Source organism: Danio rerio, chromosome 21 (genome assembly GCF_049306965.1).
Source record: "Danio rerio strain Tuebingen ecotype United States chromosome 21, GRCz12tu, whole genome shotgun sequence".
NCBI classification, from domain to species: domain Eukaryota; kingdom Metazoa; phylum Chordata; class Actinopteri; order Cypriniformes; family Danionidae; genus Danio; species Danio rerio.
In genome coordinates, this window is record NC_133196.1 from 12,630,001 (window position 1) to 12,643,451 (window position 13,451).

General features: G+C 31.5%; 1 protein-coding gene across 1 annotated transcript in view; it reads right to left on the reverse strand.

Annotated features, from left to right (window-relative positions):
- The window catches only part of rtknb (rhotekin b), a 73,177-nt gene that overhangs the window by 6,163 nt on the left and 53,563 nt on the right, over window positions 1-13,451 (reverse strand). The window contains exon 12 of the mRNA NM_001328566.1: window positions 12,047-12,170. Within this exon, the coding sequence (NP_001315495.1) occupies window positions 12,047-12,170 (124 nt within the window). The remainder of the gene's footprint in view (window positions 1-12,046; window positions 12,171-13,451) is intronic.

A 13,451-nucleotide genomic window follows, 5' to 3' on the forward strand; every position in this document is an offset into this window, starting at 1 on the left:
ACAGTGACACAGCAAAGACGAACTGCTGCTCTTGCTGTTTTCAAAAGACGCAAATGAAGATGCAGCTGTTTGTCTGCATTGCAGACAACCATATCCAAATCCATATCCACAGACAACCATATCCATGCTGGCACATAAAACCTAAGGATGTTCCATATTGAATCTAGTTTCGTTATGTAACTATTTAGAGTATAGTAAATATTTATATCTATTTTTTACTGAGGATTTGCACCATGTTTATTTGGACTTTATTTGGACTTTGACACATTATTTATTATTTTCTTATTTTTATTTGTTCATTGTAAGTGGTGTTGTTTATAGTAACTAAAAATATATTATTTGGAAAAAGTCAAATTTGCTTCACTGTTCTATTATTTTGTAACATTTGTAACATACCGTATACCGCAAAACCGTCAAACCGTGGTATTGTTTTAGACGATTATCATACCGTAAAAAATTCATACCGTTACAACCCTAGTCCAGATCAGTGTAATATGCAGCTCTGGAGGTTAAGGCTTTAGACTGCTTTGCTCATTATGGCTCTGAACGGCTTGGTCCCTTAATTGCTGCTTGCAGCTGTATTTTTTATTATTATACTGTAACATTATAATCTTATTATAAAGATAATGGTATATCATAACAAAAAATAAAACTTTCCTGCTTAAAAATGTTGTGAAATGGATACTATTGACTTTACCTACTTTGATAATTGACTATCGTTTCATAAGAAAATGAGTAGCTTTTCAATTTTCATCTTTTAATGAATAACATGCTTTCACTGAAGTTATTCATTTAGCTGCTTGTTCAAACCACTTAATTATAACGAGCTGAAACAACACAATTATTGAGTTTTTTGCGACAACTTATTTGTTTTATGTTTATTTTATTAAATTAGAAAAAAGTCAATTATTTCCTTCATGTTTCCCCAACCAATTTTTTTTAGCTCATTCAGTTTTTTAGCTCATTAAATTGTTTCTTCTTATTATTATACTGTTATATTATAATCTTATTATAAAGATGTTATGTCAAAAACCTTCCAGCTTAATCATGTTGTGAAATGCGACACTATTGACCTTATTGACTTACTTTGATTATTGACAATCGCTTCATAACACCATAAATAACTTTTCAGTTTTCATCCTTCATAAATAACACACTTTCACTGAAAATATCAATTTTAGCTGGTTGTTCAAACTAGATATTTGAGCTGAAACAACATAAATATTGAGTTTTTCTTGCTACAACTCAATTGTTTAATGTTCAATCTGCGTAAATTTGTAAAAAACTAATACGTTAACTTAATTAAATTAAATTAAAATTAATTGTTTTTTTTTTAGCTAAATACATAGTTTCCTATTATTATTATCATGTTACATTATAGTCTAATTTCACAGATAATGTTATGTAAAAACAGGAAACCTTGTACAGAAAATGAATACTATTAACTTTACTATTATGAAAATTGATCCTCTTAACCTCAGCTTACTTTGATAATCGACAATAGTTTAACATAACATAATGCATGTTGGTTGACAGAAGTATTTTTATACAGAACAAAGCAAAGGTCTCAAATAAATGCACAAACTGACAAATAAGTGCATTTCTACATAGAACAAACTATTTCTGTTCAAATAAAAAATAAATAAATACAAATAAAAATCAGGCTGGGATCTAAAACTTCCTCGTATGCAAATCCACAGAGACAGACACCTATCAAGCGCAGGTGTTCAGGCTGAATCAAGCACATGTGTAGACATGTGTAAAAAAGCTCACAGCCAAACAACCACAGACACCCACATAATGCTCACAGTAATTAAGCAGGGAATGTGATCCGTCTGCAACAGCACATTCAGACAATACAGCGGTGAACTTGACTGAGATTTCACATTCCCCGATCCCACTGCGTCTCTTGCTCTGCCCTCAAGGGGGAATGACTGGAAATAGCAGCACTAGTTAATGAGCACAAAGAATGAAGAAACTCGAAACTTTATTTGTGTGTCACAGGGGGAAACTAAGGGAAACAAACATTTGCATGATGAATCAGTTTTTCCCCCTTTTTTTTTTTTTTTCAATTTAATGTTTTTTCTTCCGCTCATTCCGTATTTCGGAAAATGCAATGTGAAGTTTATTTCATGCCAATTTTATTTGGTTTTTGTATTTATTTGGATTGCTCTGATTTAATGTGAATTTGTTTTTATTTGGTTTTAGGGTTTATTTTAATTGTTATGATTCAATGATTTGTTTTTTTTTTTTGCTGCTTTTGTTTCTAGTGTTATGGTTTAATGTAAACTAGGTATTTGTTTTGATATTTAGTGCCAAGGTTTAATGTAAATTTGTTTTTGTTATGGCATTTGTTTCTAGTGTTATTTAGTGTTAAGGTTTATTGCAAATGTGTCTTTTTATTTGGTTTTTGCATTTACTTCAATTGTTATGGTTTGATGTAAATTTGTGTTTTTGTTTGATTTTGTTATTTATTTTGGTTAATAAGGTTTAATATATTGTTGTTTTTTGTTTTGGTATTTGTAGTGTTAAGCTTTAATGTAAAATAGTTTTATTTGGTATTGGTGTTGATTTTGGTTGTTCTGGCTCAATGTAAATTAGTTTTTTGTTTTTGTTTCTAGTGCTAGGTTTAGTTTTTATTTTGATTGTTAATGGTTAAATGTAAATTTTTTTGTTTGCTTTGGTATTTGTATTTGTTTCTAGTGTTGTGCTTTAATATACATTATATTTTATTTGTTTTGGTGTTTATTTAGATTGTTATGGGTTAATGTTAATTTTGGTAATTGTAGTTGGTTCTAGTGTTAAGTTTTAATGTGAGGTTGTCTTTTTATTTGATTTTGTTATTAATTTAGAGTGTTATGGTTTAATACACATTTGTGTTTTTATTTGCTTGTGCTAGTGGGTTTGATTATGTAAATTTGTTTAGATTTCTATTTTATTTATTTTTTTGGTTTCCTCATTGGTCTTTAAGTTACAGTTGAAGTCAGAATAATTAGCCCCCCTTTTAATTGTTTTTTCTTTTTTAAAATATTTCCCAAATGATGTTTAACAGAGCAAGACCATTTTCATAGTATGTCAGATAATATTTTTTTCTTCTGGAGAAAGTCTTAATTTTTAATCTGGCTAGAATAAAAGCAGGTTTTAATTTTTTAACAAACATTTTACTTGAGAAAAAATAAACAGTGGGGCTAATAATTCAGGGGGGCTAATAATTCTGACTTCAACTGTACACACACACACACACACACACACACACACACACACACACACACACACATACACACATACACACACACACACACACACACACACACACACACACACACACACACACACACACACACACACACACACACACACACACAGTTGTAGTAAACTAATAAATAAAATAAATCAACAAATAAAATGCTGTTAGTTGGCTTATTCCTCTAGCCGCCAGGTTTGTTATTAGCACTGTTGGTTCCATCAAGGATTTTTAACATAAATCTTTACATTCAACACAGTTTTTTTTTAGATAGTAGATTTACAGTATAAATATTCTTTAGATCATTAAACTGTTCTTTACATTAAAAACGGGTTCTATTAGGATTAAAATAGTTATTCTATGGCATCAGTGATAAATACCCTACTTAAATGTTAATTAACGATAATAATTTTAATAAAAAATTTTCCATTGATTTGAGTTTTTTTATGAAGTTATTTCCAAGAAGGTCACTGGTCTGAGCCTGGGTCAGTTGGCATTTCTGTGTGAAGTTTGATTGTTCTTTCCACGTTTGCATGGGTTTCCTTCGGGTGCTCCGGTTTCCCCACAAGTCCAAGGACATGCGCTACAGGCGAATAGGGTGAGCTGAATTGGCCATAGTGTATGTATGTAGATGAGAATGTATGGGTGTTTCCCAGTAATGGGTTGCAGCTGGCAAGGCATCCGCTGCATAAAATACACGCTGTATGATAAGTTGACGGTTCATTATGCAGTGACGACCCCTATTAATAAAGGGACTAAGCTGAAAAGAAAATGAATGAATTACTGTAAGTTATTTTGCATTGTTAACAGATTATATCATACAATTAATCATTAAATGGATTAAAACTTAAATTGCATTTCTTTTTATAATAATGAATTAACTAAAAAAGCAAAATAACTTTCAATGTTTTATTTTCTTCAATACCAAACTAAACCTAAATAGAAAAACTTAACAAAAGAGCCATTCTGAATCAAATTTATGATTATGTCAAACATTGACACACTCAGGAATGTTTGCTGAGGGTTTGGATTATAATTGATAATACTGTAAATCGTATTCAGTTATTTATTTCATTTATTCATTCATTTTCTTGTCGGCTTATTCCCTTTATTAATCCGGGGTCGCCTCAGCGAAATGAACCGCCAACTTATCCAGCAAGTTTTTATGCAGCGGATGCCCTTCCAGCCGCAACCCATCCCTGGGAAACATCCACACACACATTCACACACACACTCATACACTGCGGACAATTTAGCCTACCCAATTCACCTGTACTGCATGTCTTTGGACTGTGGGGGAAACCGGGGAACCCGCAGGAAACCCACACGAAGGCAGGGAGAACATGCAAGCTCCACACAGAAACGCCAACTAAGCTGAGGTTCGAACCAGCGACCTTCTAGCTGTGAGGCGACAGCACTACCTACTGCACCACAGCCTTGCCAAGTTATTTATTTATTTATTTTTTTTGCATGACCTTTGTTTGTTTTACTTTCAAAACCACCAATAGCCGTTAAATTGCGTCTAATGAATCACCAAGTACTTGAACGGCTGGAGGGTAAATTGGCTAATTTTCATTTTTGGGCGCACTATTCTTTTAAAGTGAACATGAATTTGTAGATGTTGTTTGGGAAGTATTATTACCCTGTTGATTTATGTCAGCGGCATTGAGTGACACAAACACAGGTTCATGTAAAAACCTGACGATCATGTTATTCAGCGTGACTGAGAGAACCAGTGTCACGGACTCAATCTGTCATGTTCAGTGTCACAAACTTGATTTTATGATTAGTTACCTTGAAATTACATAAAAATGCAAACGACTTCGTGCTCCAGTGTTCCAGTGGTCCTATAAATGTTTTAGATGTTAGTATCAGAATTGTTAGTTTTTAAGATATCTATAAGCTAGTGTGCTCCAAAACAGTGACAAACTTCACATTTAGAAGATATAAAACTGATATAAACATGTAAAGCTTGTAGCCTGCCTAAATGGATCAACGGTTTTATTCACATCACTTCACATTACAGTTTCTCTGCAAATCAAAACCAATCAAATGCTCAAAAGTACCTGACACGCCCCGCCCCCTTCAAGATGTTTCTCAGTTGATGCACTTGCTCAACCACTCTCACGGGCAGCGATGTGATAAAACACTATTGGCTGATTTTTTTTTAAATGAGAGTAGCTACTCTATGTCCTTCTCTCTCCATCGTTTTTCGGTTGAGATTATACCTAACATCAAAAAAAAAGGAAATTTCAAAGCACTTCACAGGATCTTTAAACTATTATTTTGAATCTAAACAGAAGTTAAACACCACTGTATGTTTCGCCATAAAATGAGTAAATAAAATACAAATACAAAAATAGGACGCTGCAAAATTAACAAAATAAACCACAAATTACTTTAAAAAGCAAAGCATTTGTTTGTAAAAATGCTATAAACGAATGAATGATTAATAAAATGTATATTTTAAATATGTAATGTAGCCAAAAAAACTGAAATAAAAGAAGCAAATCGCATATTTCTCAGGAAGTGATTTAGCCAAATTATTTTACAATTATATTAATTGAGCACGAAAATTTTATAATAAGAATTTTCAAAGAAGCAATTAATGCCAAAGACTGTAAAAAAAAATAAGGATGACATGACAGCCCCTTTTTCCATTAAACGCTTTTAATGCAAAAGGCCTCATGACTCTCGCAAAGAACTGCTGAATTTGGAGCTTGGATGTGGAGAAGGGACTACCAGATGGAGCCAGTGGTGGAGCCGCAAAATCAAACTTCCAACTAAACGCTTGTACGTCAAATCAACCACGACCCCGAACTTCTCATTTGACAGCCAATAACAGAGGCTCGCTAAATAAAGCACTTACATTTAAAAACACGGAATAATATATGATTTGTTAAAAAAAAACTGTGTGATGAAAGCTGTTTTAATAACAACAATATATGTTGGACTGCAAAATAAACAATCTTACATACAGTTTAGCCTAGATTAGACTATGCTATGGGCAGAAAAAATATTTATCTTATAATAAGTTGTTGGTATTCGTTATCTTCATAGGGGTAATGTGGCCATAGAACTTAATTAATAGAAACAAATGACATATTTCTTAGAAGCAAGCCAATTGTAGTTCATTAGGTGAGTGATTTCAGATTTTGCATAATTATTTTATAATTATATTGTTTGAACACAAAAATATGATAATAATAATTTTCAAAGTAGCATTTAACACACTCTTGAGTCAGTGTTATGTCAATTATTAATGTCTTATAAACACCACTCTCATGATATAAACTGATTTAAATTCAAAATAATAAAAAAATTAATAAAAATAAAACAAACATTTTTAATAAAGTAAAATACAAATAATTAAAATGATAACACAATAATACATTTGAATGAATTTAAATTAAATTAAATCTGTAGTTTTTTCTTCTGATAGTGAATACAGGCCTGTTATTACAAATAATGTAGCAGCAAAACACAATCCATCAATCACACGCATGTACTTCTAGATTTAAAATGTTATTTTGAATCCAAAGAGGTAAAACGCCACATTATGCCACATAAAATTAATAAATAAAATAAATATACAAAAATAAGACACTGCATAATTAACTGGGACTACATTTACTAGCCAAATATTGCCTTAAAAAGAAAGCAAAGCATTAGTTAAATCTGTAGCAAAGGATTAAAAAAAACAACAACATAAAGAAATAAAAATTTAATAACATTTAGTTTTTGTTATTTCTAATATGGACAAGGAAATTAAATAAAGGAAACAAACCACAAATTTCTCAGAGGCAGCCCGGGTGTAGTTCCCTTTATGAGTGATTTCAGATTTTGCATAATTATTTAATAATTATATTGATTGAACACAAAAACTTGATAATAGTAATTTCCAAAAGAGGAGTTAACACAATCTGAGTCAGTGTTATATCATTTATTAATGTTTTATAAACACCACTCCCATATTATAAACTGTTTTTAAAATGATGAAAAAATAAATAAAATAATCATTTTAATAAAGTAAAATACAAATATAAACATTACATAAAATAGTAAAATAATACATTTAAATGAATGTAAATGTGTTTAAATTAAATCTGTTTTAAAAATCTGCAAGTTAAACATCTGTTGTTGTTGTTTTTCTTCTTATACTGAATACAGGCCTGTTATTACAAACAATTTAGCAGTAAAACACAATCCATTAATCACACGCATGCACTACTAGATTTAAACTATTATTTTGAATCCAAATAGAAGTTAAACGCCACCTTATGTCTCATAAAATGAACAAATAAAATAAATATACAAAAACAAGACACGGCAAAATTCACTGGGGCTATATTTACTAACCAAAAATTATCTTAAAAAGAAAGCAAAGCATTGGTTAAATCTGTAGCAAAGGATTAAAAACAAAAAACAAAGTATTAATAATTCAATAACATTTAGCTTTTGTTAGTTCTAATATGGACAAGGAAATTACATAAAGGAAAGAAATCACATATTTCTCAGAACAACCGGGTGTAGTTCCCCTTAGTGAGTGATTTCAGATTTTGCATAATTGTTTTATGATTTTATTAATTGAACACAAAAATATGATAATAATAATTTCCAACGTAGCACTTAACACACTCTGAGTCAGTGTTATGTCATTTATTAATGTCTTATAAACACCACTCCCATATTATAAACTAATTTTAAAATTATTAAAAATGATTAAATAGAAACAATTTTATAAAGTAAAATACAAATAAATACATTCAATAAAGGAACAATCAAAGAATAAAATGAAATGAATGTAAATGCGTTTAGATTCTATTAAATTGTTTTTTATAATTCCATGTTAAACATCTATCTTTTTCTTCTGATGCTAAATACAGGCCTGTTATTACACAATGTAGCAGTGAAGCACAAACCATCAATCACATGCATGTACTCTGTAAGTCAGACATGTTTGTTTACATCCATACATGAAGTATGAGGATCTACCCATAAAACATTTGTGTTTCATCACTCAAGTATACAGGCAAGCCAGAATCAGTTTGCTGACAGATGTGTGCCAGTATCTGACAGTGGCACCACACCTACAACACAACCGTCTACATATTACTCTGAAAGTCCTCTGAAGTGCTTGAATATTTTACTTTGCTCAACGTGAAGCTATTTCAACTGAAACAAAAACACAGCGCGGAACATATCAAGTAGCTCCTCCCCTTTTAAAAAGCAGCCAAAAGCGTTTTGTTTATATCACAGAGCTAAAGTACATATGACTCACGAAAGCCACAGTCTATAATAACAATGCAGAGTCTGTCTGACAAATAGCATTCGGCACTCAGTTTTGAACTCAAATCGCCGCCATTATATTTTGTTCATTAGGACTTGAGCACATTGATCTGCTTTGTGTTGTTGTGACTAAAGTGTACTGTTTGTGTGAGTGTGTTTACATTGTGTATGTTTGTTACTTGCAAAACCAGACTTTATGCATCACAAAGGAAATCATATTTAGACTTTAGATCTATTTTAACGATCTAGGCACAAAGCCTAAAGCACATGGCGCAATAGCATTAAAGGCATTTCCGAATCCACTTTTGCTATTTTAAGGACGGGAAAATACCTTTTGCGCCCCGGCTCATGGTCTAACAGGGTTGTGCTTATTCTCTTAGGGGTCGATCACACCAAATGCAATTTTTGCATTGAGAGACGGCTTTTTTTGAATGATTTACTAATGGCCGTGAGGGTTTCGGGCGCTGCTTATGGGCTCTGCACGTCTTGCGTTTTAACCACCTGCCGTGCATCGCAATTTTGCTTTTGCACGCTGAACGCTTGCAGTTGAAAAAAAGTCAACTCTGAGAGGGAAAAAGCGAGCTACGTCACTCGCATCTTTTCCATTCTCCAATTAAATGAAAGCAAAGGCGGGGTTTCCGTTGAGGTACATGCAGTGTTTGTGTTGTCAAGACAACAACAGAGACATTTGAAGAGAGAGGAGAGACTCGTGGTTGCTGTTTTAAGTTATCCAGAGCTGTATGACTCACAAATCTTAAATATCACAATATTAATAAATATCGAAATTATATTAATATCAACAGTAACACTCTCGCACCATACCCAGCTAGTTCCGTCATTGCCTAGCGAAAAACAAAAAAATAATAATAAAAATAAAAAAACCGCACTGCGCTTCTTTTTTTCTTGTCAACAAAAAAAAAGGCAGTAAGGTACGCCTCGCATTTTTGGAATGTAAATGCACGTTCAGTGTGACCGGCCCCTTAATGAGTCATGGGTGTGTTTTGAGAATAACGTGCAATAAACCAATAAGAGTCTCATCTCTCATTCCCTTTAAGTGACAGTTGGCGGACTTTGTAAGTGGAAAAACTGAACACTTCACAAGCGAGAAAACAGTTAAACAGACCATCTGCAGGTGAGGATAAAGAATAAGCCTCCTCCATTCTGCCTATTTACTTTCTCTTTACTTTTACTCTTAACTTTACTCCTTTACTTTCGTGAATAAGAAAATGGTGTTGTGCGCACTCCACTGAAGACATCCATTAGCCTACATATTTTATTTAGTTTTTTTTAAGCACAAATTTTTGTTTCAAAACTATTTCTAAATTCAGTTCTGATTTTCAGCAAACAAATAACAACACTTCATTTGACCATCTAGCTAATTTATATCTTAGATCTACATTACACAAATACTATTTTTATTTCTTCTTATTTTTATTTATTTATTTATGCATTTATTTATTCATTGTTCTGTCATTTATTTTCAGTAAAAGTAAAATTATTAAAAGAAACTAAACCAATGTAACAATGACGTGTGGCAATGAGAAACACAATAAATTACGTTCACTGCTTGTTCACTACTTAATTAGTGTAAACGACACAATTCTTAGGTTTTTTGAGAATAACCTAATTGTTTTAAGTTCAATCCACTAAAATCTGTAAGAAACGATGAAGTTACCTTAATCGATTTATGTTCATGAATGAATTGTGGAACCCAGCCTTTTTTACAGTGGATTATAGTATATCACGGCAAGTAATCTCTTCAAACCATGATAAAAAGCAATAAAAAATATCAATAGATGTACATTGTGATAATCATAAATTAATAATCACAAATACAATTGCAAATTGAATGATCGACAATGATCAATTTTGTCATAATCCTGCGGCCCTAATTGAAGATTAAAACCAAACGTTTCAAAGATTCTGCAAATTTTTTGAGGATAACTTAATAGTTTTATGTTCAATCCACTTAAATTTGTAAGAAACAATAAAATTAACTCAAATTATGTTGGCACAACATGAAGGAATTGTGTGGAACCCAGCATTTTTTTGCAGTCTATTTTAATATATTATGGCACCCAATTGCTTTAAACCATGATATAAAGCTACTTAAAACATCAATAGATGTACATTATGATAATCTTAACCAATAATCACAATTATAATTAGGTAAGACTTTATTTTGATGCTCTATTGGAGTATTAGTAGACTGTCTGCTTTATATCTGTTGATACTGCTCCTTCAACAGACATTTAACTGACCATAAGAAACTTGAATACCTGTGAGCTTACACTAACCCCAACCTAACAGTCTACTTATAATCTAATAAGAATTAGTTGGCATGTAGATGCAATGTAACTTAAATTCAACAAACAGACCATCAAAATAAAGTGTGACCTATAATTTCAAGGGAATAATCAATAATTATGATTTTTGTCATAATCCTGCAGCCCTATAACTGAAACTGAAATGCAAACCGCTTAATGATTCAGCAAATACAGGTCTGCCAAATCACTAAGACTACAACCACTAATGTTAATGCTTCTTTAAAACACTTTAAAAGCGAGGTAAAGCATTTACAGCATCTACAATTAAAGTCAAAATTATTAGCTCTCCTGTGATTCTTTTCCAAATATTTCCCAAATGATGTTTAACAGAGCAAGAAATTTTTCACAGTATTTCCAAAAATATTTTTTCTTCAAGAGAAAGTCTTATTTGTTTTATTTCAGCAGGAAAAAAATGTTTTTTAATTTTTTAAAAAACATTTTAGGGTCAATATTATAAGCCCCCAATTTTTTTTGTTGACTGCCTACAAAACAAACCACCGTTATACAATGCCTAATTACCCTAAGTTGCCTAGTTAACTTAGTTAAGACCTTAAATTGCACTTCAAGCTGAACACTAATATCTTTAAATAGTATCTTCTGCCATCATGTCAATGTTAAAATAAATCAGTTATTAGAAATAAGTTATTAAAACTATCATGTTTATAAATGCGTTGGGGGATAAATCCTCTTTACTTCAAATGTATAGCAAAACAATATCACAAATAAAATAATCAAATTACAAATAAATAAAATGCATATACTATTTTATTTTGGTTATCTCAAAATTTTCCAAAACAACTCAAATTAAAAGGAGCAAAAATGCATATTTCACTTAAAACTAACATATTAATATGATAGTCCAATATCCCACCATAAAAGGATTGACGAAGTTTGTTGAAATCCTACACAAGTGTGTTTGAATGTCAGTGATTTTGCATGTAGCAAGGCCACTTCAATGCACTACAATTAACTGGGATGCCTAAAAGTCATTCAGGTGTCACTGGAACATTGCGTACAATGCATGATCATCTGATCTGAGGGCATCTGGTGCAAGTACTAGAAGATGCTGTTCTACAGCATGCATGCCTTCAGTGCATATAAGGGCACCAGACATGAGTTTGCGTGTGTGCGTGTGTGTGTGTGTGTGTGTGTGTGTGTGTGTGTGCGTTTATGTGCTTATCTTCACCTGTCATTATAATAGGTGGACAGCAGACTCTGGATCTCAGAAGAAACTGGTCTGTTCAGGGGCAGCAGAGGGTTTCTGGACTGGGAGGATGACGACAATGATGATGATGATGATGATGGTGAAACTAGAAGGAAATAGAGAACATATTTCACAAACCGCGTAATTGGAGAGCTTTGGAGGTTTTTTGTTGTTGTTGTTTCTGTTTTAGGAATTTTACAGCTGTTAGATAAAAGACCGTATAGTGGATACATTTTTACTTTTATACTTATATTTTATATATATAATTAAATATGGTGGCTGTGGGTCTGTTGTTTTTGTAAACACATGTACATTGGTTTATATTTAAGAACGGAGTAATTTTCTTGAATACATTAATTTTGACCGATTAAAAAAAAGTGACCAAAAATGAAAATTTTTAATAATTTACAAAGTTTTTTTTGCAGTTGTTTGTGAAAGAAAAATGCAATTTTTGTATAAGAATAGTCAAATGTAAAAATATTTATTCATTGCTAGAAAGTAAATAGATATTGTTTAATATTAAAAATAAATAAATAATTACATAAGATATGCATTTAAAATACACAAGTCACAAAATATAAAAACATCTCTTATGTTTAAATGCTTTATGCAAATTGTATAAATTATGCACATTTTAAATGAACATAATAATCCTTTTTTTTTTAAATGTCTGTTGGATGAAGCCATTGTGAATGATTACTGTAAAACACCATACATCAATTTTACATTTACAAGATTCATTCATTCAGTCATTTTCCTTTGGCTTGGTCCCTTATTTATCAGGGGTCACCACAGCAGAATAACCACCAACTAGGCCTGTCACCATATCTATTTTTTAGTTGTAAAATATATTGCACCAAAATATATTGGGATAAACAATGTTGTTGTCATTTTAAGACCATTTTCTGCCACTTATTATATAATGCCAGAATGACAATTTAACAGCATCACAATGCTTGTACTTACAAATGATCACATTATATTTTATTCTTAAGCCAATAGAGAACATATTTTACAAACCGCAGAATTGGAGAGCTTGTAAATGTGTCAAGTTTTCTGTCGTTGCTGTTCTAGGAATTTTACAGCTGTTAGATAAAAGATGGTATGGCGGATACATTTTTATTTTTAAGCATATAATTAAATATGGTGGATGTGGGTCTGCTGTTTTCTAAACAAATGCATGTTGGTTTCATTTCAAGAAATTCATTAACATACATTTTAACAGATAAACATTAGTGAACAAAAAATGTTTTCCTAAATTTGAAAGTTTGTAGTCATTTGCATTTTTACATTGTTTGCAAAATGAGTTGTAAATTGTGAATAAGAATAGTCCAATTCAAACAGTCAAATGGTTATTCATTGTTAGAAATTAAACAAATATACATTA